The sequence below is a fragment of the Cydia strobilella genome, chromosome 1 (assembly GCF_947568885.1).
Source record: "Cydia strobilella chromosome 1, ilCydStro3.1, whole genome shotgun sequence".
NCBI lineage: Eukaryota > Metazoa > Arthropoda > Insecta > Lepidoptera > Tortricidae > Cydia > Cydia strobilella.
This window is the reverse complement of record NC_086041.1, coordinates 9371878-9396269: the sequence shown is the minus strand read 5'-3', so window position 1 is coordinate 9396269 and position 24392 is coordinate 9371878. Positions and strand designations below refer to the sequence as shown.

At 36.9% G+C, this 24392-nt stretch overlaps 2 protein-coding genes across 3 annotated transcripts in view; one reads left to right on the top strand and one right to left on the bottom strand.

Moving 5' to 3' along the window:
* The window catches only part of LOC134740472 (PAS domain-containing protein cky-1), a 126808-nt gene extending 105841 nt beyond the window's left edge, over window positions 1-20967 (top strand). Inside the window, exons 8-12 of one of the 2 annotated variants that reach the window (XM_063672956.1) lie at window positions 803-906; window positions 6805-6958; window positions 17831-18154; window positions 18769-19385; window positions 20064-20967. In XM_063672956.1, the coding sequence (XP_063529026.1) occupies window positions 803-906; window positions 6805-6958; window positions 17831-18154; window positions 18769-19385; window positions 20064-20110 (1246 nt within the window). In that variant the 3' untranslated portion in view covers window positions 20111-20967. Of the gene's footprint in view, window positions 1-799; window positions 907-6804; window positions 6959-17830; window positions 18155-18768; window positions 19386-20063 lie in introns of both variants that reach the window. The other variant, XM_063672947.1, reaches the window with a different exon arrangement.
* A 98-nt stretch (window positions 20968-21065) lies between these two features.
* On the bottom strand, window positions 21066-24392 carry LOC134740470 (mediator of RNA polymerase II transcription subunit 24). The gene has a single exon (XM_063672933.1). The coding sequence runs from the start codon at window positions 24238-24240 to the stop codon at window positions 21298-21300; it is 2943 nt and encodes a 980-aa protein (XP_063529003.1). The 5' UTR covers window positions 24241-24392; the 3' UTR covers window positions 21066-21297.

The following is a 24392-nucleotide window of genomic DNA, read 5'->3' as shown; positions in this document are numbered from 1 at the left end:
CAGAATTTAAGTAAGACAGTTCATTACAATTTTGACAAATATAATTAAAGTGAACTTGACACTGGCTAAACAAATATCTGAGGGGTCATTACATCGATCAATCAATTGGCCTTGCTTGTTCTTAGTTCTTAGGTACAATAACTTTATTTTGATAGCGTTAGGTTTGCATTTAATAAAAAGGTCTAATTAAATTTATCGTTGCATTTTGTTCTTATTTATATTAGGTGTATTGTTTTACCGTTAGTTCAAGGTTCAGCTTCAGATGCAATTACTTTTGCCTGAATGAGATTTTAATAATATCTTAGTAGATAATGATCAATTAGGATTAATTAATAAATGAAGTTAAAGTAAGTACTGTTGGAACTGCTCAATGCCCATCATTGCACTAAGATAGCTAATTACCTAGTGCGAAAAGCGTTCAAGTTTTAGTACAAGACCAAGTGCTGGTAGTTCGCAAAACTCGCGCGCCTAGAAGATGTTGATGTAAACTTTAGCCAGTCTTCTCCCAGACCACGGGGATAACGCCGTCCTCGAAACGTCGGAGGTAAATTTAAAACTTATTTTACGCGATTAAGTCCCGTCGTTGTGAATAATAATGAATTACCTACTGTCAACTGAACCTAAAACCCGAACACTGATCAGTAAAGTATATCAAGACCAGTACCTATATTAAGAGCAAATGTAGATACCTACACTTTTCTTTTAAATATATGGGTTCCTCTATTTTTAGTTAGGTTAGTCCAAATTTCCATTAGTGTGATGATTGTAATCATAATCAATTATAAATTGTATTGTCCAGTAGCGAGTGGCACCTGGGCTGGGACAGAAGTTCGCTCCACGGCGTGAGTTGGTACCATCTTCTACATCCCGACTGTTGTAAAGAAGCGCAGAGCAAACATCGCCTAAGTGAGTATATATTCTATAAAATAGTACCTATATTTTCTTGACTTACAAATGTTGAACAGTAGCTTTAATTAGTATTATGACAACTGCATAGCTGACCATCCAACGTTAACATTTTTCGACAAACTCTACGAAGACAACGTGAATATTTTAATCATATCTGACCACCGCCTTCACGTTAATAAGAGGTCTGGGTCTCGGTATCAGAACAAGTTGGACAAGGCTGGTCTGATATTATAATCTAACACGTAGGTATACCTAAAAATGGTTAAGTTAGTAAACTTAAGTTAGTCATAGGTAAGGTAAGAAATGTAACAAATTATTTACCGTGAAATTAATTAATGTTAGTATGTCTCACAACAGTTTAAATTCGATTAAATGTAACAAATGACCGATTTTAAGCAAAACTTTGCGTTTCATTAGTTAACCCGGTAATTAACACTAACAACAAATGAATTAACTGACGATGTCATACCAAAACCGCAAAACTACATGAAGTTAACTTACTCAGTCGTTCAGTTATTTTATGTGCCTACTTATCTACAGTAATCTCTTCGTAGTAAAGAGAAAATACAAGCAATATAATAATATCTTAATACCAATCTCATGATCATTATCGATAACCTACGACAACATAGAGCGTTTATAATAAACGGTATCCATAACTACTTAAGCCAACCTCACACGGACTAGTGAAAGCGAGATGAGGCTGAAACCGCGCGTGACAACCGTGTGTGAACGCTTACCTTACACTACGTGAGCGATTAAATCGAATAAATCGACAACTCGAACGAACTGTCAAATTATAAACACACGAAACTAGACCCTAACGCTTAAATATTACGTGTTAATTGAAACGTGTTTGAGAAACGGTTGCGCAGGATTCGTGACTCTCCGCTTGACAGAACGTTTGCAACTAGGAGCAAATTCAAAATTAGAACACTTTCTTACGTTTGGAACGTGAAGACGTTCTTCCGAGGTCGAGTGACAGGGACTAAAGTCGTGCTTCAAGAAAAATAACATACATTATAACTAAATACCTATTACCTACAAGACTAACTGAGGTACCATCTAATAAGGTTGTCATTGATTGAAAATTATAAGTGTGCCATTCATATTTCGAGATTATTAGTATTATTTATTAAACTTTATTGCATAAAATACGGTTAACGGTATTCTATAAATTAATTGTGTTGTGAACCAATGTGAATCTTCAGCCATCGAAGCAGACGTTGTAACCCCTAAACCACCCGGCTCCTGTCCTCCGAATTTCATGAGTATCATCATTCGCTTGCCCTTGTCCCATTAACTTGGATCCTTTTTCTTCCATAGGTCTCTGACGCTCGTCATCTCAACTGCGTTTTTTTAATATCGTCTCTCACACAGTATATCCAACTTTTCCTCGGTTTTCCTTTCCTCTCACTTCCATCCACATTCATATCTGTACGTACCTAATAATTTCATGAGTAACTTATTATACAATCATAAGGCTTACCGCTTTTTAATTAATAACACCAATAAGTAATTTAAATAATTATACTAATGTTCATCGTTTATATTGTTATATATTATATCGTTTTAAGTGGAGCTATAAAATGTTTGCTCCGGATCGCATCGGTGGAAAACGCCTGATGTTACTTATAGTGATAAATAACACATAAAATAAATAATCACTACATAGTATAAAACAAAGTCGCTTTCCGCTGTCTGTCTGTCCCTATGCTTAGATCTTTAAAACTACGCAACGGATTTCGAGGCGGTTTTCGCCTATCAATAGCAACGCGTACAGGGTGCTGATGGGGCTGCCCAGATTCTGTAGCGCGTCAGGGATGTTCGCGGAAGCGCGGGTAGACTGCTTCTACACCACGATGCGCAAACGAGCCACATCCCTGGTGCGCAGAGTACGGGCCAGCTCCAACAGCATCCTGACCATGATTGCGGACAGGGTTGATAGCCTATATATAAATAACTGCTGCATGATTCATGTGCGCAGGAATGGGTAGGTGGGCAGATTTTCTTTAAACTGGTTTTTGAGAAAATCTGCTTACTTATTTATTTTAGAAACTAGAATTTTATATAGTTAGCTAGTCAGTAAATAATTATGTATATACTAACATTAGCCTTAAGATAAAACTGTCACTAACACAAATTGATCCAAGTAGGTCCTTAATAAATGAATTTATTATTATTATTATAATAGAGTAATTTTTGAGGAAGGTTTTAGTTGTATAATTTGTAAAGGTTTTGTGTAACCCATGCGAAGCCGGGGCGGGTCGCTAGTCTTCAATAATATGTTAACCTCAGTCATGATTCTCCGATTTGATTTGATGTAAAGCCCTTGCCTAATACTTAAACGGCGTTGAACTCTTGTTATTTTAGTGATATACAACCCTAAAGTGACACCAGTATTAACCCTTAAATGCATAATGATGTATATATGCATCGTATATTTGATGGTCCGTGGCTCAATATGCAGCTATCCAAAATCACATTTATTACTTTTATACAGCATGACACATCTATTTCAATTTATTAAAAAGTTATACAAAAAATCATGCATTTAAGGGTTAAATTTAGTCCATTAAACTAATCCAATCTCAACGAACCGTAGGTGCTGCTGTCAAGTGCTAAGAATAACAATTAGTTATTTCGACGTCTATCCATATCGTTACACTATTAGTTCCACGTACAGCGTAGGTTGGTCTCAGAAAACAGCAAATCAAACACACTTTAGCAATATGTACATTCTCGAGCAAAATAAGTGGCCGAAGATAAACAAGCTGGCAGTTAGACCCGAGCACAATCATAGCAGTCGTCAATCTCTTCTTGACTCTAAAACCAACAGTCAAGATTGCACAAATAACCGTCTGGCATTAACCCTCATTATTCCTCGACAAATGTACTTACACGCATACACCCTTCTTACTACTTCTTGCTTCAACATAAGGCGTTTTATCGCTTGTCAGTAAGAATGTAGTTGTTAAAAACTTAATGTGGTTGCAATCGATGCATCGGAGCTCGAGTCATCATTCGAATGATTCGATAATGGAGAGCGACAAGGACGGGTCTGTGTGCGGTGACCTTTGTGAATGATATGCCGTATTGTACTATTGTTCATTTCTATCCGACCATGTTTTATTAATGATATAATATTATAATAAAAAGACCAATAACGAAGATTGGTTCCCATTTTCCTAGTTATACGATTACTCATGATATTTTTAGGGTTCCGTTAGTCAACTAGGAACATTTAATAGTTTCACCATGTCCGTCTGTCTATCTGGCGGTCTACAGCTCACTGAATGTTAGAGCCAGAAAGCTGCAATTTGACATGGCTCAGTATATAAATCAATCACGCCGACAAAACAGAAAAAAATATTTTTCACCACACTATATTTTTACAATGTAAAAACAATGTTGCTTGGTTGTAAATGTTACCTACTTGATCTTATTCTAAAGTGATAATGACGTGATATTATAACGATATTATTGCAAATACTCGTATTACATTTTTATAATATAAGCCTTAAATTCATTTAAATCTTGATTTAATATAGGTCTACATTTAAAGAGTTCGAAACGTCGGGATGTATTATAAATTCAATATACGCGATATAATCCGTTTTCATAGTTTTATTTCAGGTCTACATTTGTTAAAAACATCCTTATTGCTAAATATAGTTTTAACCAGTAAACTAATAAGGGCCACCTGACACTAGCGTCTTTTGAGCGCTCTAGTCAGTGCTATGAAAATAGAGTCGCTGCGCAGCTGCGCCAACGCCGTTGCGTCGTGCAGCAGCCATAGAGTTGACTAGACGCCGACACTCGGGGGACGCTAGTGTGGGGTGGCTCTTATTCTGTAGAGGGAAGCATAAGTGAATGGCAATGAACATCCGGAAAAAAAGGAGGGCGGCTCTAGATATTTGCAAAATAAAAAACTTACACATATCTAGAAGTAAATAGACGTTCAAACCCCGACTCGTACGTATCATTTAATATTTACTAGCCGCTTTTCGGTGAAGGAAATCATCGTGAGGGATTCCTCACGGGCTAATGGCTAATTCCAATATGGCCTAGTTTCCCCTCTTGGTTGGAAGGCCAGATAAGGCAGTCGGTTTCGAAAAAATCTAGTACCTACGTCAATTCTTGAGATTAACTGCCAAGTGGACCTACTTAATTTTATCTACCTACCTAAGTTTTTTTTACTTCTATCGCTGGTAGTACGTGGGTAGTACATACGCTTCTAGTAACTACGTTGGGGTAGGCCCCCAACTCTGGTGTTAGCTGTATTAGGATACAGCTAACACCGGGCGCATTTGCACTCATTAGTGTATGGAATAATTACCTGCCCGAGACAGAAGTTAATTAGGACGTTGTTGATCTTATTTACAGTTCTATGGTAATATATTTTATTGCAGACGTGAAATATTTGTTCGCCAATATAATATTATCGGCCAACCGCATTTTTACAAGAATTTCAGGGTTGTAAGTTGGTAATGTGTTTTCCTGCCAAAGATAAAAATTATATTCGATTTGATTATTGCTTAGCAGACAATTTCAAATATTATTTTAAAAAAGTGCTACTTCACGTAGCTGTTTAGCGAGCGGAAAGTTGGTTTTCGCGAACTAGTGCTTTTTACTTTTCCAATTTTTTAAAATTTATACTTGTTCCAATTCATGACTACTTATTGATGAGTGTTAATATTAGTTTCCTTTAAATGTCATAATCAACATAAAAACCTACTGTTAATGTAAGAATATGAAAAAGTACATATTTTATAATTTAATTACTTACCTCATCATCATTATAACACGTTTATTTTTTAATATTGAATATTGAAAAACCGTTCTTAATAAGTTGTCTGAATGGAACGGAATAGCTGCCGAAACGCCTTTCAAATAAGAGGCGTTTTTTCTTACTTTTACTACCTACTAAGAGGCGTTTTAAGTTTCCAAAGTTTTTATTCCTTACTTGTTGTTTTTATAATTTTTTCGCAACTGTATTAAAAAAACGTCGTTCGATACACGTGCGGAAATGTCATTCTTCACTCGTCCCGAGTCTCGATACTCGTGAAGTAATGACATACTTTCCGCACTAGCATCGAAATGTATGTGTGTAAATGTTCTTTAAAATCTAGCACAACGCTATATAATTTCCTAATTCTATCTAATACATATTTATGAGAGCAAACGACAAGAATTCTGTTAAAATCTTTTTTGTCGTCAACCTGACATTCCAGTTCAAACAACAATAAAAGCCTAATCAAAACAAACTAGACCCAAATCTTATCGGCTAATTCGATCAACAAACAAATCGAGCCTTTTACGTCGCCGATGGGCTCGAGTTGGACGCCATATACGGCATGAGCTTACGCACCATCATCGTCCAGGCCATTTCTGGCCTATGTAAATTACTATCATAACATTGTCAATGCCTACCGCACCTCTAAACACATCAACGCCTTTTTACAGCCCATTCGTTCAACTTTAAACTCTAACAGAAGCGAGTACACTTTGAAAGGGATTGTAGGTGGTATGGTGTTTATAATGTTTCTGTATGTACTGTGAAGGTGTCTTGTTAAACGGCATATTATTTAGCTATCGCTCGATAATCTGTTCATTAACAATAGTCTAATTTCAGATACGTTCGATTAGCACAATTCACACTGTTGGTTTTGGATTTGTGATAAACAATTATGTGTTCTATTGATTCGAGTTGACCGATTGCATTAACGGGTTTAGTTGTAGATTGCGGAAGTGTTTATTTCTGGTGAGCGTGTTCATTAATGAGAGTATGATATCAGAAGTTTGGTATCTAATGATATGGAATCATTCAGTGTAAACAATAGTCATATTTGCATATATTCCGACTGCGATCTGATAATAAACTGTTGTTCGCAGTAACCCAGTCCGAGCAAGAGCGGTCTTGCATAGCTCTACTGCGGCTACAGCGGAGGTCAGGCCAGTTCCTGTGGGTCCATGCCGTTCTGCAGTTGAAAGACAACCTGGACAATTCACAGCGGCCTGTCATCGTTTGCACTAATCAAGTCTTAAGGTGAGCAGTGAATATATTTTATAAGGGTTAGCTCATACCTAATTATGTAGAATATGTTCGAGAATAATCTTTATTTGGACCAGATAAAAGTACATCGATCCTATTTTTTATCCCAGCGACTAGCGAGTCATCTACCAAGAAAACCAACACAACACCAAAGTGAAATATTTCCCATAACGCTCATATCTCCCATTATAGTGCGCATTCATAAGTTAAGTATAGCCCATAGCCGGCCAAGGCAGGTTAAGTCTCACTCGGCTTAATAAGAACCACTCTAACTTATGACCGTTGAATTATCTGACCCCTTGCAAACATTCAGCTTAATCGTCCTTTCCTTGGAGAACCTCTTAATACCCATTAATATATCGAAACAACCGCCAATCGAGCGGCGATCAAGGGTGAAATCACTTCATCATGACCGCCCTGCGCAGGCGCAATTACGACGTGAACAAACGTCAAATGTGGAGTTTTATACGACATACTAATCGCATGCGCTCGGGTCACATGCGCCCGCCCATTCTTCAGACATAAATCATTGAAATTGCGATCTAACTGACTCGGACAATCAACTGAGACTATCAGTCAAATTGACGGGGTAACATACGCGAGGTCGCGTTTAAAAACAGTAGACTGCTTTATACCTCAGTAGAAATAAACAAAATACAGTATCCAAAGGAACGGTGTCAATTTATAGGGTGATCTGCCTTTTCGCCGAAGTTTTATTCTCTGAATTTCATTTGCCAGCCAAATTTTCGCAGATGATTTACTTTGGCAACCAACATTCGGCAAACTTTCATTCCTATGCCTATCCCTATATTCCCTATCCTATGCCTATCATATGGCTATCGTACAACTATTAGTTAATTATTGTTAAGTAGATTATTATTATGACATACAACATTTGGATTACATTTCTTTCGTCAAATCATTCATTTGGCTAAATATTTTTTCACTAGGTGCGACGACGAGCGAAGCGAGGAGGGGCGTGTTAGGTGAACTGCGACCAAACAGCGCCAGAACCGACTTCTTTTGCATCGAACGATGTTAAATTACAAAAAACCGGTCAAGTGCGAGTCGGACTCGCGCACCGAGGGTTCCGTACTTTTTAGTATTTGTTGTTATAGCGGCAACAGAAACACATCATCTGTGAAAATTTCAACTGTCTAGCTATCACTGTCTGTTCGTGAGATACAGCCTGGTAACAGACAGACGGACAGATGGACAGATGGTCAGACGGACAGCGGAGTCTTAGTAACAGGGTCCCGTTTTTACCCTTTGGGTACGGAACCCTAAAAATTAACTTTTTATGTTTCATATTAGACTTACGAAGTAATTCTGCTACCTAAAACATTGCGTTTTGAAAAGTGTCTTTATAAGTTTTAGCCCAAACATATAGTTTGCTAGGTTGGGAAATAATTAATTCGAATTATTATGTTGAGTTGCTACTTGATCATTCGGCGAAATGAAATTATGCAAATGAAAATTGGTTGGGAAATGACATTCGGCAAAATATTTTCCGGGAATGATTTAGAGAACCAATTTATAGAATTATTATTAATTATTAGGTACATTGTTAAATTTAACTAGGCACCTTATAATGTTCTTGTAAAATGTCCAGTGCAGTTGTAGTTTACTTTATTAATAATAAAATGCCTTCCGGAAACACAACAGGCGTTACCTATTATGATAAAGCTGTTCCCAAATTGCGAAAGTAACATTTCCTAAAACCATAAAATTAGTCTAAAATTCAAACCAACGTAGATAACGCATAATAAAATCAATAATACCTATTACTGACGCGAGTAATGTATCCGATTAAATTGCCTGTCTTATATCTCGTGAAATGTTAGCCGGTACAATAATTATATTCCGATCGACAAATCGTATCGAATCGAGGAATTGCTTTTCATTTAAATCAATGTCTCTAATATTTGTAATGCGAGCTCGTTACTGGCTTTAATCCTCGCCACGAGATGTTATTCTCAAGAATATTGAATTTATTTGTATAGCTGCTAATAAATTGAAATGAACGTAAATATTTTTACATAATTGTAACGTGTGATTCTGTCAAATAAATCTAACATGATCACTCGAATGATTGATTTTACGAGACGGCCTCGATTGATGCCGAGCGTTAACGACAACCTGCCATATTTTTTTTGTTGCTATGAAGTTACATCTGATTGATATATTTATGCTCGGAGAGTAAGTGGATTAATTTGATGAAAAGATTCACATGAGATGACATCATTGTACAATATAATTCACACAAAAATCAATAAAGCGTATCATTTTGTATGAATTTCAGATTCAGATTTCCTTCTTAGGCTAGGTTATTGGATTTATTATTACATTTGCCTATGACGTTTCAAATTATCGCAGAATTGATTAAGAGTGTCAACACCGATCAAAACTTAACTCCATATTTGTTTCACTCAACTTTCATGGAATATAATATTTAAAAAATACCTGACCTATCACTGTAAAGAGTCGGATAAACCACCAGAAACAACTTAAATTCAGTATTAATTTTAAAATGTTGAAGTTATTATAGATATAGCGACAAAATTTAATACCTATAACATGTTTGTGCTGTAATTTTTTAAGTATTTTCAATGCTGCATGGTATTTTTGTTAAGCATTTTTATTAATCAGCTTAAACTTACGTTGGCGTTACGCATTATTTACTAAAAACTCCTATTCTTATACCTTACCAGCTTGGTGGCTCCATTCCTTACTTTAATATTTTCAATATTTTCATCCAATATTGAAATCGTAAGTACCTAGAGTACATATGGAAAATTTCACCTCAATTCATCGGAATCGGGTCAAATTGAAAATGCAAGATTTAATTAGGTGCCTAGATAAGTGCTACGTAATGGATAGGCGGAACTAAAAATAAAATAATACTAAAATATACTATAGTCCAATCATCGTTATAGTCTTAAGTCAATAGGTAGTTAATATATATAAAGCTAACACTGTGTTTAAAGTGATCGGATGCTTGGCGTTATATTAAGAGATTTTTACGTAAAATGCAAACCATATTTGCTTTAAAAGAAAATAATAGTGCGATAGGTTCTTTATGTTCGCGCGATATAATTTAATAGATATAATATCATGTAAACCCAGGCTAAGAGTATGAGATTTACCGTCAGTCCGCGAGGTTCCCGCAAGAACCAATTATGATTACGACCTTAATAGTACTTGTATGGTACGGCAAACAGTAATTATGAATTAACCAATAATTGGAGATAATTTTATACTTTAGCGAAGGAATTTTGTTTACTTAACGACGTTAGAATATTTTAAATTCTTTAATCTTACCGTTGTTGTTTTCGGGTTGTTATTCATTGCGTCAAAACAAATTATTATTATCCTATTTCCGAAGTCGTTATTTTGAACGCATTTTTTTAAGTCGGTAAATAGTACCAGAGTAGTTGGAAACAGCCGCTCTTGAATGGTAAATTTCACTTTCTGAGAGCAGCAATACCCTCAGAATGTTGTGGTGACATGATTGGCTGGCCAACCTTAATATTACGAAGCCAGGCAACATTTGCAATAATTAATTTGGCCCTAGACACGTTCGAGACATAGGTAACTGTGACCTAAAAGCAACTCTACCAAACATTATAGAGACCAAGTTCCTAAAAAATATTTAAGTGACAAATGTATGCATTTAAAAACACCAGCGTGCCCGACTCTGTGAACTAATTGGCTTAAAAGCCGAGCCATTAAACCGACAAGTCCAGTGCCAACCCGCAGCGAACCGACTTTGAAAAATGACCATCATAACTTAACGCGGTCACTTACAAACTTCCCTATTGAGATATCAATACTAGATGACGTCGCGGGACGTAGCTCGCGTAAATACAGCCCTTACTATCGGCCCGACTGCGATTTAGTTTGCTTTAGGCGGGATCGGGATCTTGGAAATGGCCGTACCAAGATATTTCATGTTGGAAATTCGGGTTCATGATCATCGCATTACTTTCCTTTGTATATTTATTTACTTCCAATAGGAAGTGAAAGAAGCGGGAAAATATACTTACAGCAAGCAACATCTGTATCGATATCTAAATTAGATACCTGTTGACATCGGTTCTGAAGAAAATATTGCTTTTAGATGTGATTAATATACCTATATACATAATCTATACGTACCTACTTGTGTAAGTTAAAAAACTCTTAAGTCTTTGTCAAGTTACATTTTGGTTTCATCGTAGTTTTTAATACTAATAGACTTCCTAGGCAGATTAGATTCAGATTTGTATGCGGTTAGAACCTTAATGCTAAATAAAATTTTAACTAGAAAATATGTTCAACATCTTATATATCGTGCTCGTAACAACTTCATAAACTAATACGTAACTTATGGCGATGGCGGTTTTTAGTTATAACCGATATCCAGAAATATGTGACTGTTAACTTTCTGTCTATAATTTCATGGACTAAGCACCAAGCAAGGTGTTCAGGGTTTGCGGCACCGATCGCGTCCATCATCATCATGCCTTTATCGCTTCTCATCCGTGTTTAACATTCCGTTTACCGAGCGAAATAGCATCGCGAACCCGTGGTGGGGTTACCGGCGAATAAATATTGTAAAGAGGTGATTTATTGAGTTAGAGTGCGGCTTGCGAGCCGATCGGCCGGCCGATGTTGCTATCGGATGGTTTGAAATATGCCCGCAGAGGGCTATTGTTGTGATGTGAGAAACTGTGTTTAACAAGCGCCGGCTCTGATCGATGGCGCCGCTCCACGCTTTAATCCCAACCATATTTTATAGCCACAAAATACACGAAAACTTGACTAATTTTAAGAGACGCAGCTTGTAATTTTATTGATTACACTGCGAAGATTAGAGAACGCTGGAACACTTTGGTTTAATAATTACGTTTTAGTATAAAAAGCTTAAGACTCGACGCTGAGCCGTTAGTTGCGCGCTTGCGGTTAAAAGCCTATTGTTTTGCGCTAATTAAAACGTTTACGCTTTCATTCAATTTCACGATAAGCTTTAGTTAAAGGTTCCTTCAAAATGCATTATTGATTAACTAGCTAATTCAGCTACCAACGAAATCAATAACGGACACGAAACTAGCCTTAGGTACTCATTAAAGGGGCACACTTTGTAGTAACAATGTTATTATCCGTATAAACTAGCATGACTAAGAGGCAATTCATCTGAACCGCCAGTAGGCGCGGGGTAGATTGTAAATCTAAATTAATTTCAATGCACGAGTGGGTGACAGCCCAGCTGACCTAAACAATCAGGCACAAAGGGCGGTGACCATGCTTGGCCTGCAGGCGCTTAAGTTAAGCTTCAACGGTGGTACAAACAAGAAATCACATAGCTAGGCATTTCATAAATTAAAAATACATAGTTCAAAGGTCTATGAACGCTTTCCTAATTAAAATGAACTAAAAGTTTTTTTTTTACTTTACCCACGTTATAAGCAAACAATGTACCTGATACTCTGAAATACAAACTTTAATAAATCCTAACAAATATATTAAATATACCTAACAAATATACCTAATACTAATTAAACCAGATAGCAGATTTAAACTACTTATTACGCTCCATTCTATTGAGCGAAGCACTGATATGCGAATCGAAAATGCGAATTATAATTTAAACAATAGCAAATCGCATTTTAAGTATGATTGAATTACATATATGTATAAATTGTAAACTCAGATACTAAAGTAAACAAAACAAACCTGCTCGTAATGCCATCTAAATTTGTTATTTAGCAATCCTGAACACAAGGTCTAAGGTAAAAATTACCAGTAATGATATTTGACACCAAACGTCCACATCGCTGGCTCCTATGAATTATTGCCCCGAAATTCACCCTAAAGCTTAATCCCACTGCTCACAAGCGCGCATTGTTAGCGCGATTGCGTCATTTGTCTCCTGCCCAGATGCGCTTGCGCAACCTACTCATGTTACTTCGTGCTTTCCACTGACAAATACGAGTCTTAGTATCATAATGCCTTAAGAGACTACCTAGCCCATACGCACATAATGCCATTCTCTTTCCACGCATACGAAATACTGCTACCACGAAATACCTTCAATAATGAGCCGGGATTATGTGGATAGCGAATTTAATAGGTGCCCCGGTCTTAACTTAGTTTTGCCTATATAAATAGATTTAGCTGCCCATTTAGGTTCAGACACGTTCAGTTATCAGTTTTGATAGATTTACTGCGATAAATAACGCACCTAGTTAGGGAAGGCTCGTATTATTCTGAAAGGATTATAAAGTTAGCGCTGACTCGAAAACGCCGGTGCAACGCTTGATGCTATACCACTCAACGGCGATGAAGGGGAATTTATTTAAATAATTTATACTCGTAATACCCACCTAAAATAGAAATAGGTACTTAGTCTAGATATTCGAGTATTATGTTTTTCTGTTTTGATCTCTGACAAATAAACCTCATTTTTTGTCAAATTGTGTAGGCTTTACTAGAGTAGTAGGTAGGTACCAGATAAGGCCATTACGAAAGATTTAGAGAAATATAATATCTATATTCATGAAATCAGCGAGTAAGACCTGCGATTAAGTTTGGATTAGATAATGGCCTAAACGTATCATGAAGTTTATAAGTTTTTTTTATTCATATTGAATTACTTTAAAATGTAAACGTCAGTGGACGCACCCTCTTGCAAATACAGTGAACGACAACAAATTGAAATTGTCAACATGTCGACCGCCTACGTCATGTCGCAGAGATTTATGCGTCAGCCTGCGCGGACGCACAAATTGGCGGGAAGCAACGACGGATACGATTTCCAACATTCCATTAACTCGGTTATGCATAACGAGCTATTCTTTAAAAAAATACATACATACGCAGATTTCATTAACGGGATATGCCTAAGGAAAAAGTGGTTTCTATAATCCACGAGGAAGTCTTTTAGTACCTGAATAATATTCTATTGTTTTGATTTAAAATTAAAGTTTTTACGTTATTAACTTATTAGTAAGACATAAATCGAATGATGACCTAAATTATTTGGTACCCACATACCAAATTAATTATCTTGCCGAAAATATCGCTTCACATAAGATTCCACTTCAGACACTCGAAACTTCCCATTATTTACCTGTTGTGCAGAATGGAGGCGCAGGGCTCCGCGTTCGAGTGCAGCGAAGGATTGTGGTGATTATGTCGTCGGAAATAAAATCATATTTATGCTCAACAAATATGTAGTTTTAATTTACCATAAATCACACTACATTTCGTTCATGTCAACGATTAATAAATATAGATTAGAACAGTCACATATTTATGATAAACACTCTTTTAGAATTGGGAACAACTTAATGCAGAGCTATATCGATAGAAGGGAGACGAAAGACAAAACGGATACAGTCATAGAGCGGTAGCATAGAGTAACAAAGTAGGTGTTGCCTGTATATATCAATAGACAATACATGTAAAGGGATTACACGATTTCTGACGTTACCTAAAACGTTTGCAAAATAACTATTAGCTAGAGAAAAAAAAATTACATAATTATCTGGAAATGATAAATTTATTTCTTGAGGTTATATATTTGGAATCCCCCGCAAAATAATCATATGTATGTACCTAAATAAAAATTAAGAAAAGGAGAATAACTTGAAATGACATAAATGCCTGTCGAGTTGGGGTGCCTACACGACTGTATTAGAAAAAAAAAACAATCAAACCAATTTTCTGCATCAGATTGATCAAATTTATTGGTATAATTTGCTACAATACACGTTTCCGAAGAAAATTATTTGCCAAGCGTCGGAACTTTAAACGACTTCTATAATGCGAACCAAGCAGTAAATTCTACTAATTAATTCTAATTGCTATTGACCCCGTCGGGTTAGTCTTACGCTACCTACGATACTTTTTATCTAACAGCTGTTAGACTGTATTCACATTACACTACCCACATTTAAATACATAGGTTACATAACTATATACCTTTAGCATATTAGAAAACAAAATATGAGATATAATTCAGATTGACCAATTATTGTCTTGATAAAAGATAAATGCTATGAATACGTAGGTATTTTAAAAATGCTTGTGGTCTGTGCATGGGTAGGTAAGTAGTTTTAGTTTAGTTCAATAAATGTACCCCAGACGCAACGCGTAGGTGCGCTATAATTATTTTACGTATAGAAACATATATATTTTTATAAAGCTTTCAGGAAATGTTAGATTCTTTTGACGCGTAGTCTCATCCGCTACCTACTGTTGATGCTGACTATAGAAAATAATTATCTGTTTTACAAGGGGGCAAAGTTGTTGATTAACCCCTCATGCTAATATTTATTGATACCCGAGTAAGCGAAACATTCCGATTTTACCACATATTCCGATAACCACAAGCGTAGCGAGTGGTTCGAAAAGTGGAATCATGAGCATTGCGAGTGCGAGGGCACATAAGGCACGAGGAATATTGTCACCGAGCATAGACATAGTATATACAAGTAGTTATAGACGCGCCACCGAGCGACCGGGGGTAAGAGAAAGAATATTCATATAAAATTTGGGCTGCATAGGATTTTTTCTCTTTCACTCTTATAAATTTCGGTATTTTGCCATCGCCTCCTACCTATGATGCCACCCGGTCGGTGATAAGGACAAAGCATGGCACTATTTTCTCTTTCCTCTTATAGGAATCGCAATAAGACTATCTTTCTCTATCAACGAGTGTCAGGCCCTTGTCACCGAGTGAAACACAACTTTTTTCACTAAACCAACGCGAAAAATATACTAACTGTAAAACATTACAAAACAACGCTTAAAAGTGAATTCTACCCTACCAGCCAACATGAGAAACAACTCAACTTTTTGACATCAGTCATTTCGTGTGTAGAACACGATTTTCCTTCGACGGCTTTTTTGAGTAAAGAATTCAATAAAGCACAAATTTCAAAGGCAAGTAATAAGTCACCATTAAGCCTTAAGGCCAAGTTCATTAATGCAGAACGTGTGTAAACATCCCCGTTGCTATCCGCGCCCTTTGATTCGGCGCTATCTCTTTCCTAATGCGAATGCTCAAGCGATTTGTCGCCGTCCAACACATATCTAAACTTTTGATGTATCGTCGGCAACAAAAGTCACTTTTTTAATTAATAAGTGAACAGTCACTGCATTGACCTACCTACAAACGTATTTTTAATTTCAAGCAACACCATTTTGTAAATATACCTACCTACTTAATAAGTATTTTATTTTTATATGTATAAGTTAGATAGCGTTGCACTATTCGTGAAGGATTAAAGTCAATTTCAATACAAAATATATGGAACTTAAATCTTACAAAAAAGGCACGCCTTTACATGACGCATGCTCTGCTTCTGAATAATAAAAAACGCAAGTACTACATGTACCTACACCGGTCTTTTTAATTTATTTGTCTGCTGTCTGCTGAAAGTATCATATAAACAAAATGCATGTATGTATTTGGGCATAATAAGTATTTATAACCAACCTAATATCCGCTAATATATATAAATATCGTGTTATGATAAGTCACATAATTATCCTCATATTTAATTCAGGTGCCGTTTCCTTTAACGCTTTTTCACGCGACTGCGCCTATATAGGTCCAGGGCTGAGTCCAACTATGTGACATTTCCCTGCAACCACTATCTTAAAGGTTGGCTTACTCAAACGTCGGTGTGCGCTAAAGGTTAACCGAGGTCCCTACAAATTTAATACGGCGGGAACACTGAGTGCTATTGTCGTTCGGTTGATTTTAATTTATTGTCTATAGAATTGCGGGTTATCGCGAATACATTAGAGCTTCTGTTTTGTTTAATTCTGCAACGAATTTACCTCTATATTATACTTGTATTTTACACAATTACACAAATATTTAAAAAAATTACATCAAAAAAAATTGTTAAAGTCTCGTGATATGTGGCGTAAGATTATATGGAACCCCGACGTTATTGAAAAAACCACGGACTTACTGACGATACCTAATAAATTTCAGGAGTCGCAGGCATACCTTTTTTCTAATATTTAGTAGTAGTACTTAGTAGTTGTAGAGTTTTAGGATATTTTCATCCCTAAAATCATCTCAGAAAGGAGAATTTTTTTATGGGAGCGTCATTAGACTAAAGAATTCAACGCGGACGAAGTTGCAGGCATTAAAAATACGAACGCTGCTACCAAATAAAATAAATTTCTCGGAATACGCAAAATAAATTCAAATTGCATTGGCATAGCAAGAATTACTAAAAAGATGTACCTAACTACAACAGCAGATGACGGTATTAATATAAACATTAAACTTTAGTGGTCCCCATTCTAGGGCCCACTAATGGCCGAACCTTGTAGCAACGTACTGATGGGGGAATTCTTTCCCACATGCACATTATCTCAGATGAAATTACCTCAAACATTAAATAGCTTTATTATGTCCTTGCGTATGCTGCTCTATTTATTGAATAATTACGAATTACCAGAGGAATGCCATTAGTATTAGTAAGACTCATTTTCTACTTAAAACTTAATGTGTACACGGTACAAAATACATTAAATTTTAATATAGTACCTAGGAACCTATTTACGCTTAATATGAATGGAATTTGTTAACTTGGTGTCATACTGGTACAATCAATCCTGGTCATATAACAAAACAAATTCTAGAATTTCTAAAATATTTGGTTTTAAGTGATTTTGATATAACAGTGATATATGGATATTTAATTATTTATTTTTAATCACTTATCCCGAGTATCCATATATTACCCGACTACCCAAGGTAACCAAGATTGGCTGTAAGTTTCTTTGTCAATACGTCTAATAAAACCTAGCCTACGATATCCGACAGAGTAGGTATTGAAATTGAAATGTTGTTCACAGTGAGCAAGAAGCAACAGTCATGAAGGCGAATCCCTGGCTTTATCATTACTACGCCGTTCAATCCAAGCTCCATTACGGCCTAGCTTACGAGGCTGCTACCAGAATGTACGGGCCACCGCCGCCCGATCTCCAAGTGTACCCTCCAGCCATGCAGTACACGCCGACTCCACCCGTCTGTATAAACGGGAGCCAAGTGATGATGCCGAACCCAGGCCTGCAGCCTCACATACCACATGTGACGCCGCACTTAACTCCGATGCACTACGCGTATGAAAGGGCGGACAATGGACCTGTGGATTACTCTGTCCCATTACAGGATAACAGGTACTGGACATCACTCAGTCTCTCGTAAGTCAGCAAACTACAATCAATTCAGTCATATGACTAGTCTAAAATGGACAGGTTTAGGAGAAGTTACGAAGTTATACGAGCTTTTTTTGCTTTTGAGAAGCGCTGGTGGCCTAGCGGTAAGAGCGTGCGACTTTCAATCTGGAGGTTGCGGGTTCAAACCCCCGGCTCGTACCAATGAGTTTTTCGGAACTTATGTACGAAATATCATTTGATATTTACCAGTCGCTTTTCGGTGAAGGAAAACATCGTGAGGAAACCGGACTAATCCTAACAAGGCCTAGTTCCCCCTCTGGGTTGGAAGGTCAGATGGCAATCGCTTTCATAAAAACTAGTGCCTACGCCAATTCTTAGGATTAGTTGTCAAGCGGACCCCAGGCTCCCATGAGCCGTGGCAAAATGCCGGGATAACGCGAGGAAGATGACGAGCTTATGACCTACTTTCAATATTGAAGTTTTATACTCTATTTACAAGAATGCAATATATTGCGAAAATCCCGATTTACTAATCGTACTTTTGTATTTTATTGTTTCTTAATTAGTTCGCATAATAACTAAATCGCATGTTTAACATTAGATTCATATTTCAGGTACCATAATGTCAGGATAGAAGATACTAGAATTCAATCAAATGCCAAACGGAAAGGAAAGAATACCGATGAAAAACCCAGCACACCTGTTTCGAACATGTCACCTCGGTGCACGCCTTCCACAGTCACTTCAGGGGGCGAAACATTAGTAGCAGTAACGGGGTCAATAGCTAGCAGAAGACCAGGGTCTAAAACCTTTAATATATCAGAAACTGAAATGGTCGATCAGTGGAATCCAAGTCCGACTTGGTCCGAATCGGCTCTCCAAAAAGTCCCCGACGTTTGCCACCAGGACTTGAGCCCGTACGTGACGACAACTCCTCCCACTCCGTCTGGCACGCCGTCCGCTTACACACAAAACTATAGTCATACCTTCGTGTTCGACTGGTCGCCAGAGCAATATGTTCCTCATACTAACAATAGATGTAACACAGTAACAACCGAAAGTTCCTACCAGCAGCAGACTTGGAATAGGAGTCAGAGAGCATCGTTCGCGACTGCAGACACAGTAGACGAGAATTGCAATCCTAATAGAATAAGCTTACAAATGAGGGTCAGTAATCCACCGCCAGCGTATAACGCAACGAGGGAAGGAGAGATTCTTAGAAGGCAAATGGGTAAGTGAACTTTCTATTGGAGTTAGGATTCATGCGTAAAAGAACTACATTGTGTAGTTATTTATGTAAACAAGTTTTATATTTCGAATTTCATATTTTCACCTAATTGCAACAGCAGGTACGATACACTTTAAGTAGTGGACGACGGCTTCTCCATACAAACTTAGTCCCAATTTTCCTCTCTGGATATTGACATTATGAAAATTATTTTTTGTTTTTACACCATTTGATATATTAACATTATTAACCATAGCTATGTCCCTTCGTTTGACTTAATTTCAACTATATGATTATTCACTTATTTTTTTTATCAAAATGAGCATTATTATTTTGGCCGTTACGAGTATGTATGTGGGTAGGTGTGTATTGTATGTTAAACTGTCTGTTTCCTCGTAACTTCTAACGTTCTCCTTATAATTTAATTGAGGCGTGTGCTGTGTTGTGGGTACTAGGCGATGATATATGTATGTATACTATACTATAGATAGACAATACTTAAATACAGAAAACATACATAAATCAGGAACAAATACTTGTAATAAACTCACAAATAAATGCCGTCACCGAGTTTCGAACCCGTCCTTCTAGCTACGTAAGCATGGTCACTACCGACCGACAGTACCGACTAGGCTAAGAGACCGTTAACCTTTACTTTACCTCTTTTCTTTATTGTTCTAGATCGTCCACATCCTGATTCGCCGGATGCCAAGAAGCCTGCTTTATAACTAAAGTTAATTTGTTTAATTTCTCTAAAATAGTTGAATATTGTGTTACCCTATTAAAATAAATTTTATTTTATTTAGACAAAAAGCTCTGGAACTCTCCTGTGATCTTTATAGCATTAAGATTTTTTTGATGCTAGGCAAAGTGTATATTCAATTTAATATATGAAACTTGTACAAATTACTCTCATTTTGTAAGTACATAAATAAGTTTTTCACATACAATGTGATTAGGTTGTGTATACGATGTACATATTATTATTAACTTAATTTAATTTTACTAAAGGGTCTATATAAAAAGGGTCCATGATAAGAAAGGAAGTGTGGCCCCTGTGATGAAAATATGAATTTGTGAGTGTCAGTATGTTACCAGATCATATCAATATAGCCCCATTTTGACGGTTCTAACTTGCATGCGATTTTCGTTACATTGCGGTATATGGTCGATCGACTGAATTCATTGTACTCTGTAGTTAGTGCATGCAAGTTCTTGAACTGTTATGGGGCTTATGTCTCAAACTCGTAAACGGTCAAGTGTAGCAAGGAAATAGTAACAGGTTAGTATATGTTATCATAGATTAATGCAATGATTTTATAATGAGCTGGCAATCAACTGTCATTGTCAAATTCAAATATTTCTTACGGATCCACACCCTTATTATTTTACGTTTTATTTTGACCGTTTTTCAGAAAAAAATATTTAGATAGGAAAAATATAAAAAAATAGCAGGCATTTTTGCCTAGATAAATTACCTGATTCTGTTAAAAAAATTGGGCCCTGGTAAATACTGAGGGTCTACAGCGAAATATGAAAATCGAATTTCTTTTTCTGCTTCGAATGTGCAAGAGTGATAGAGGCAGATAGCAAAATTTCGATTTTCATTTTTCCCGGTATGCCCTCTGATACGTACTAAAATCCGTCCAGAAATAGATTAGTAGTTAATTATACAAAAGTAGGAAGTTTGATGGTTTATATTATAAGAAGAAATGTCAGTCTTCCGTAAGAAATTGTAAAAAGTATTGAAAAACTAGTTTTAATTTTAATTGCTACATTGTTGAATTGAGTTTGAAAAAGTAAAGATTTTACATTTTAAAAAGTTTTATTTTCTTACCCTCTATTACAAATATTCATTAACATACATTTTAATCTAACATTAATGAATAGGCAGGTACCTATAAAGTTACAACATTTACTCAGGCCTCAGTCTCATATTCCTGAGCAGACATAAGTCTCTGGCAGTATCTTTTCTGCCATAAGGAGTAGACAAATCATGTAATCTCAAAATCAAATTTATGTTAAAACTATCTGGAAGAGCCTTTATAAGTGTTGGAACTAGTTCACTAGGCATTTTCTGCAATACAACTTGTGCTCTGTCTTGACCACACTGCACGACATACACCAAAAACTCGAGTATAAATTGTGTCTGAGGAGTCACATCACCATTTTTTCCAGCGAGTTGCGAGAATGATTTATACAAAGTTTCTAAAGCAGATGCTAATGGTTCTCTCATATTCATCCCAGGCACACTCTGTCCCTGCATATAATACACAGAACTATCCGTACTATTATCATTCAGTCTCCGAACTTTACTTGAGGAGACCATTGCATCCATATCATCAGCATCCTCATGACGGCGTTTTCTAGTATTCTGAGCCTTGTTTGAGCTGCTGTGTTCAAGTGCAGCAAAGACACAGTACACAGCCAATTTGGCTAATGTGGCAGATTGAGGCTCCACTAGTTCTTCAGATAACTTTGCATTGTATAAATACTGTGGTAAGACATGTAAAAGCATAGCTTCTGTACACTTTTCAATGTCCAAATGGAACATGGCAAGAACTATATCCACAGATCTATCAAGGTCTTCCTGGTACCTAAATTTCAAAGTCTCTTTAACAAGATTCGTAACAAACCACACAGGTCCTGCAGTATTCAGAAGGCTTTCTATAATGTGTGTGGCATCAATATGCAAATAGCCTCTCGTTTTTACGTCCTCCCAGGCTGATTGCAATTGTTCTAAAATTGGCTGCCGTGAAATAATTGTGTGAGGAAGAGTCACATTTTTGCTCTTTGGTGCAGATGGAGGATGGATGTCATATTGCATTTTTCTAATAATTTGGCACATTAGAATAGCACGCTCTTTAAAGTTGTCAATTTGGGCCAATTCTACCTCACTTGGTGGAGTCAATAACTGCTGTATCATGTTTATTGGCTTCAAGAAAGCATCTTGGATAACAACATCAATATAGGCACACAGCCAAACAGTAGCACATACCGCTAGTGACGCCATTTTCTGTCTTAAAGAATCCAACATTCTCTTAACATCCACAGCAGATAATGAACCTTGCTCCCAGGCAAATAATACTTCTTTCACGGTTCGACTCACATTCATGCAGAGCTCATGAGGTTTCAAATTGGTATTTTTGAAATCAAAGTCAGGTGCACTCAAGTGGTGAATAAAAATGTCTACAATGGATGGATCACATTTTTGCACAATTTGATCAGGTGACTTGTGGACACCTTTTTGTGGCATACATTCTCTGACCCACTGTTCAAAGAAAGAGTCTCCATTGTCTTCTAAAACTGCATCAACACCATAGTCTTGCACAATCGAACAAAGAATTAGAAATGAAATGTCAAAAATATAGACCTTGGACTGAGAAGCACCTTTCTCGCTAGCTGCATGTAAAGCAAATTCATTAAATCTGATAAGTCTTGACACAAACAACTTTAACTTCCCTTCAACTGCTGCAACAGCCAATATTGTTGTTAAAGAAGTTCCACCTACTATCTGGCAAAGCATGGCATACAGTTGCTCTTGCATTTTGTGGAAATCTCCAGACATTGTCTTTAATATACCAGCTAGAGTAGGTTCTGCCCGTGTAATGAATGAAGGCACAGATCCCTGGAGGCCAGTGGGTTCTAATTTTTGCAACTTTACGTCTTTGCTTTCTCTTTTTTGGCTAAAGTAGGACAGGTGTTGCTCCGTCACTACATTAAGTTTGACTAAGGGCTCCAATAAGGACACAATGCTGTTACAAGAGTTTTTAGTGTCAACTATATCCAATAGTGGAGTTGACTGCAGTAGTTTCTCAAAGGCTTCAACAGTTTCTGCAGAGTAATCTCCTTCTTTGTTGCTGGTGCCACATGTGCTGTGCAGGTAACTTATAACTTGTGGCACTTTAAGAAATGTGAATGCTGCCCAAAGTGCTTGTTTAGATGCATCTTTACTGGAGTCATTCAAAGAAATGAAGCAAGCTCGGATTAGCTCACAAAAGAGTCTGCCCAGGGAATATCCCTTGATCCTCTTTATCATAAGCAGTTGTGTTGATAGTTGTTGCATGTCAGCACTAGGGTTTGCCAAAATGTTTATAGCAACTAACGCCTGCAAACAATGAGTGACAGGTTCGGGCTTGAGATTCAATGGCGCTATTTTGTCAATATCCATATTACATACCTTTTGTAAAGTCTCATGAATCGCCACTGGAGCTTTGAACTGTGTGTTCATCATCATAAAGGCTGTAAACTCTTGGCACTTCTTGGTAACCTCATTGTATTCATCAGGGTTGTTTTGTTTAGCTAGATAAAACATAGCTACTAAATAATCAGTACTTACTATAGAGCTGAGAAGAGCTGTTGACTTTTCGAGAAGTTCTTGACTTTGAATGGTATTTGATGACGGATATTTACTCAGAGAATAATGATAGACTTGCAAAAGCCACAGTATTATGGATGACACAGCTGTGGCTATTACTTCCTCCTCCAGTTTCCCCCGACAGGTTATACTGTCCAAAAAGCTTTCGAGAAACTCCAAAAGGCTCAAAATGCAGTGAGGTTTGTGAAATGCGTCGAACTTGGAGATTCTCTGTAGCACAGCCGCATACGAAACTATGTGCGATGCCAAAGAATGTTTAAGATAAGATATTACTAACTGGTTTGCTCCGCATCCGACCATGGCTTGCTGGAGAATACAATCCGCCAGGTTGTAGAGATCACCGCTGACTCCTCGAGGTATGATGGTCTTGATGTTTATTCCCCATTGAATGTCAGTCCATCGTTCTCGCCAGGCTTTTAATATTAGAGCCTTAAGTGAACTAGTTTTGCTAGTGTTCTTGGACGTCTCCATTTGCACCATAATTGTAAAAGTTCGTTAACTAAACTTGATATATGCTAGCCACGTATTGATCACTGATTATTTGAGCTAAGATCGGCACTAATAATGTCCAGACAGCAGACTTTTTGAGAAAAGTAAGCAAGAATGCTAAATCTCAATACGAATACGATGAA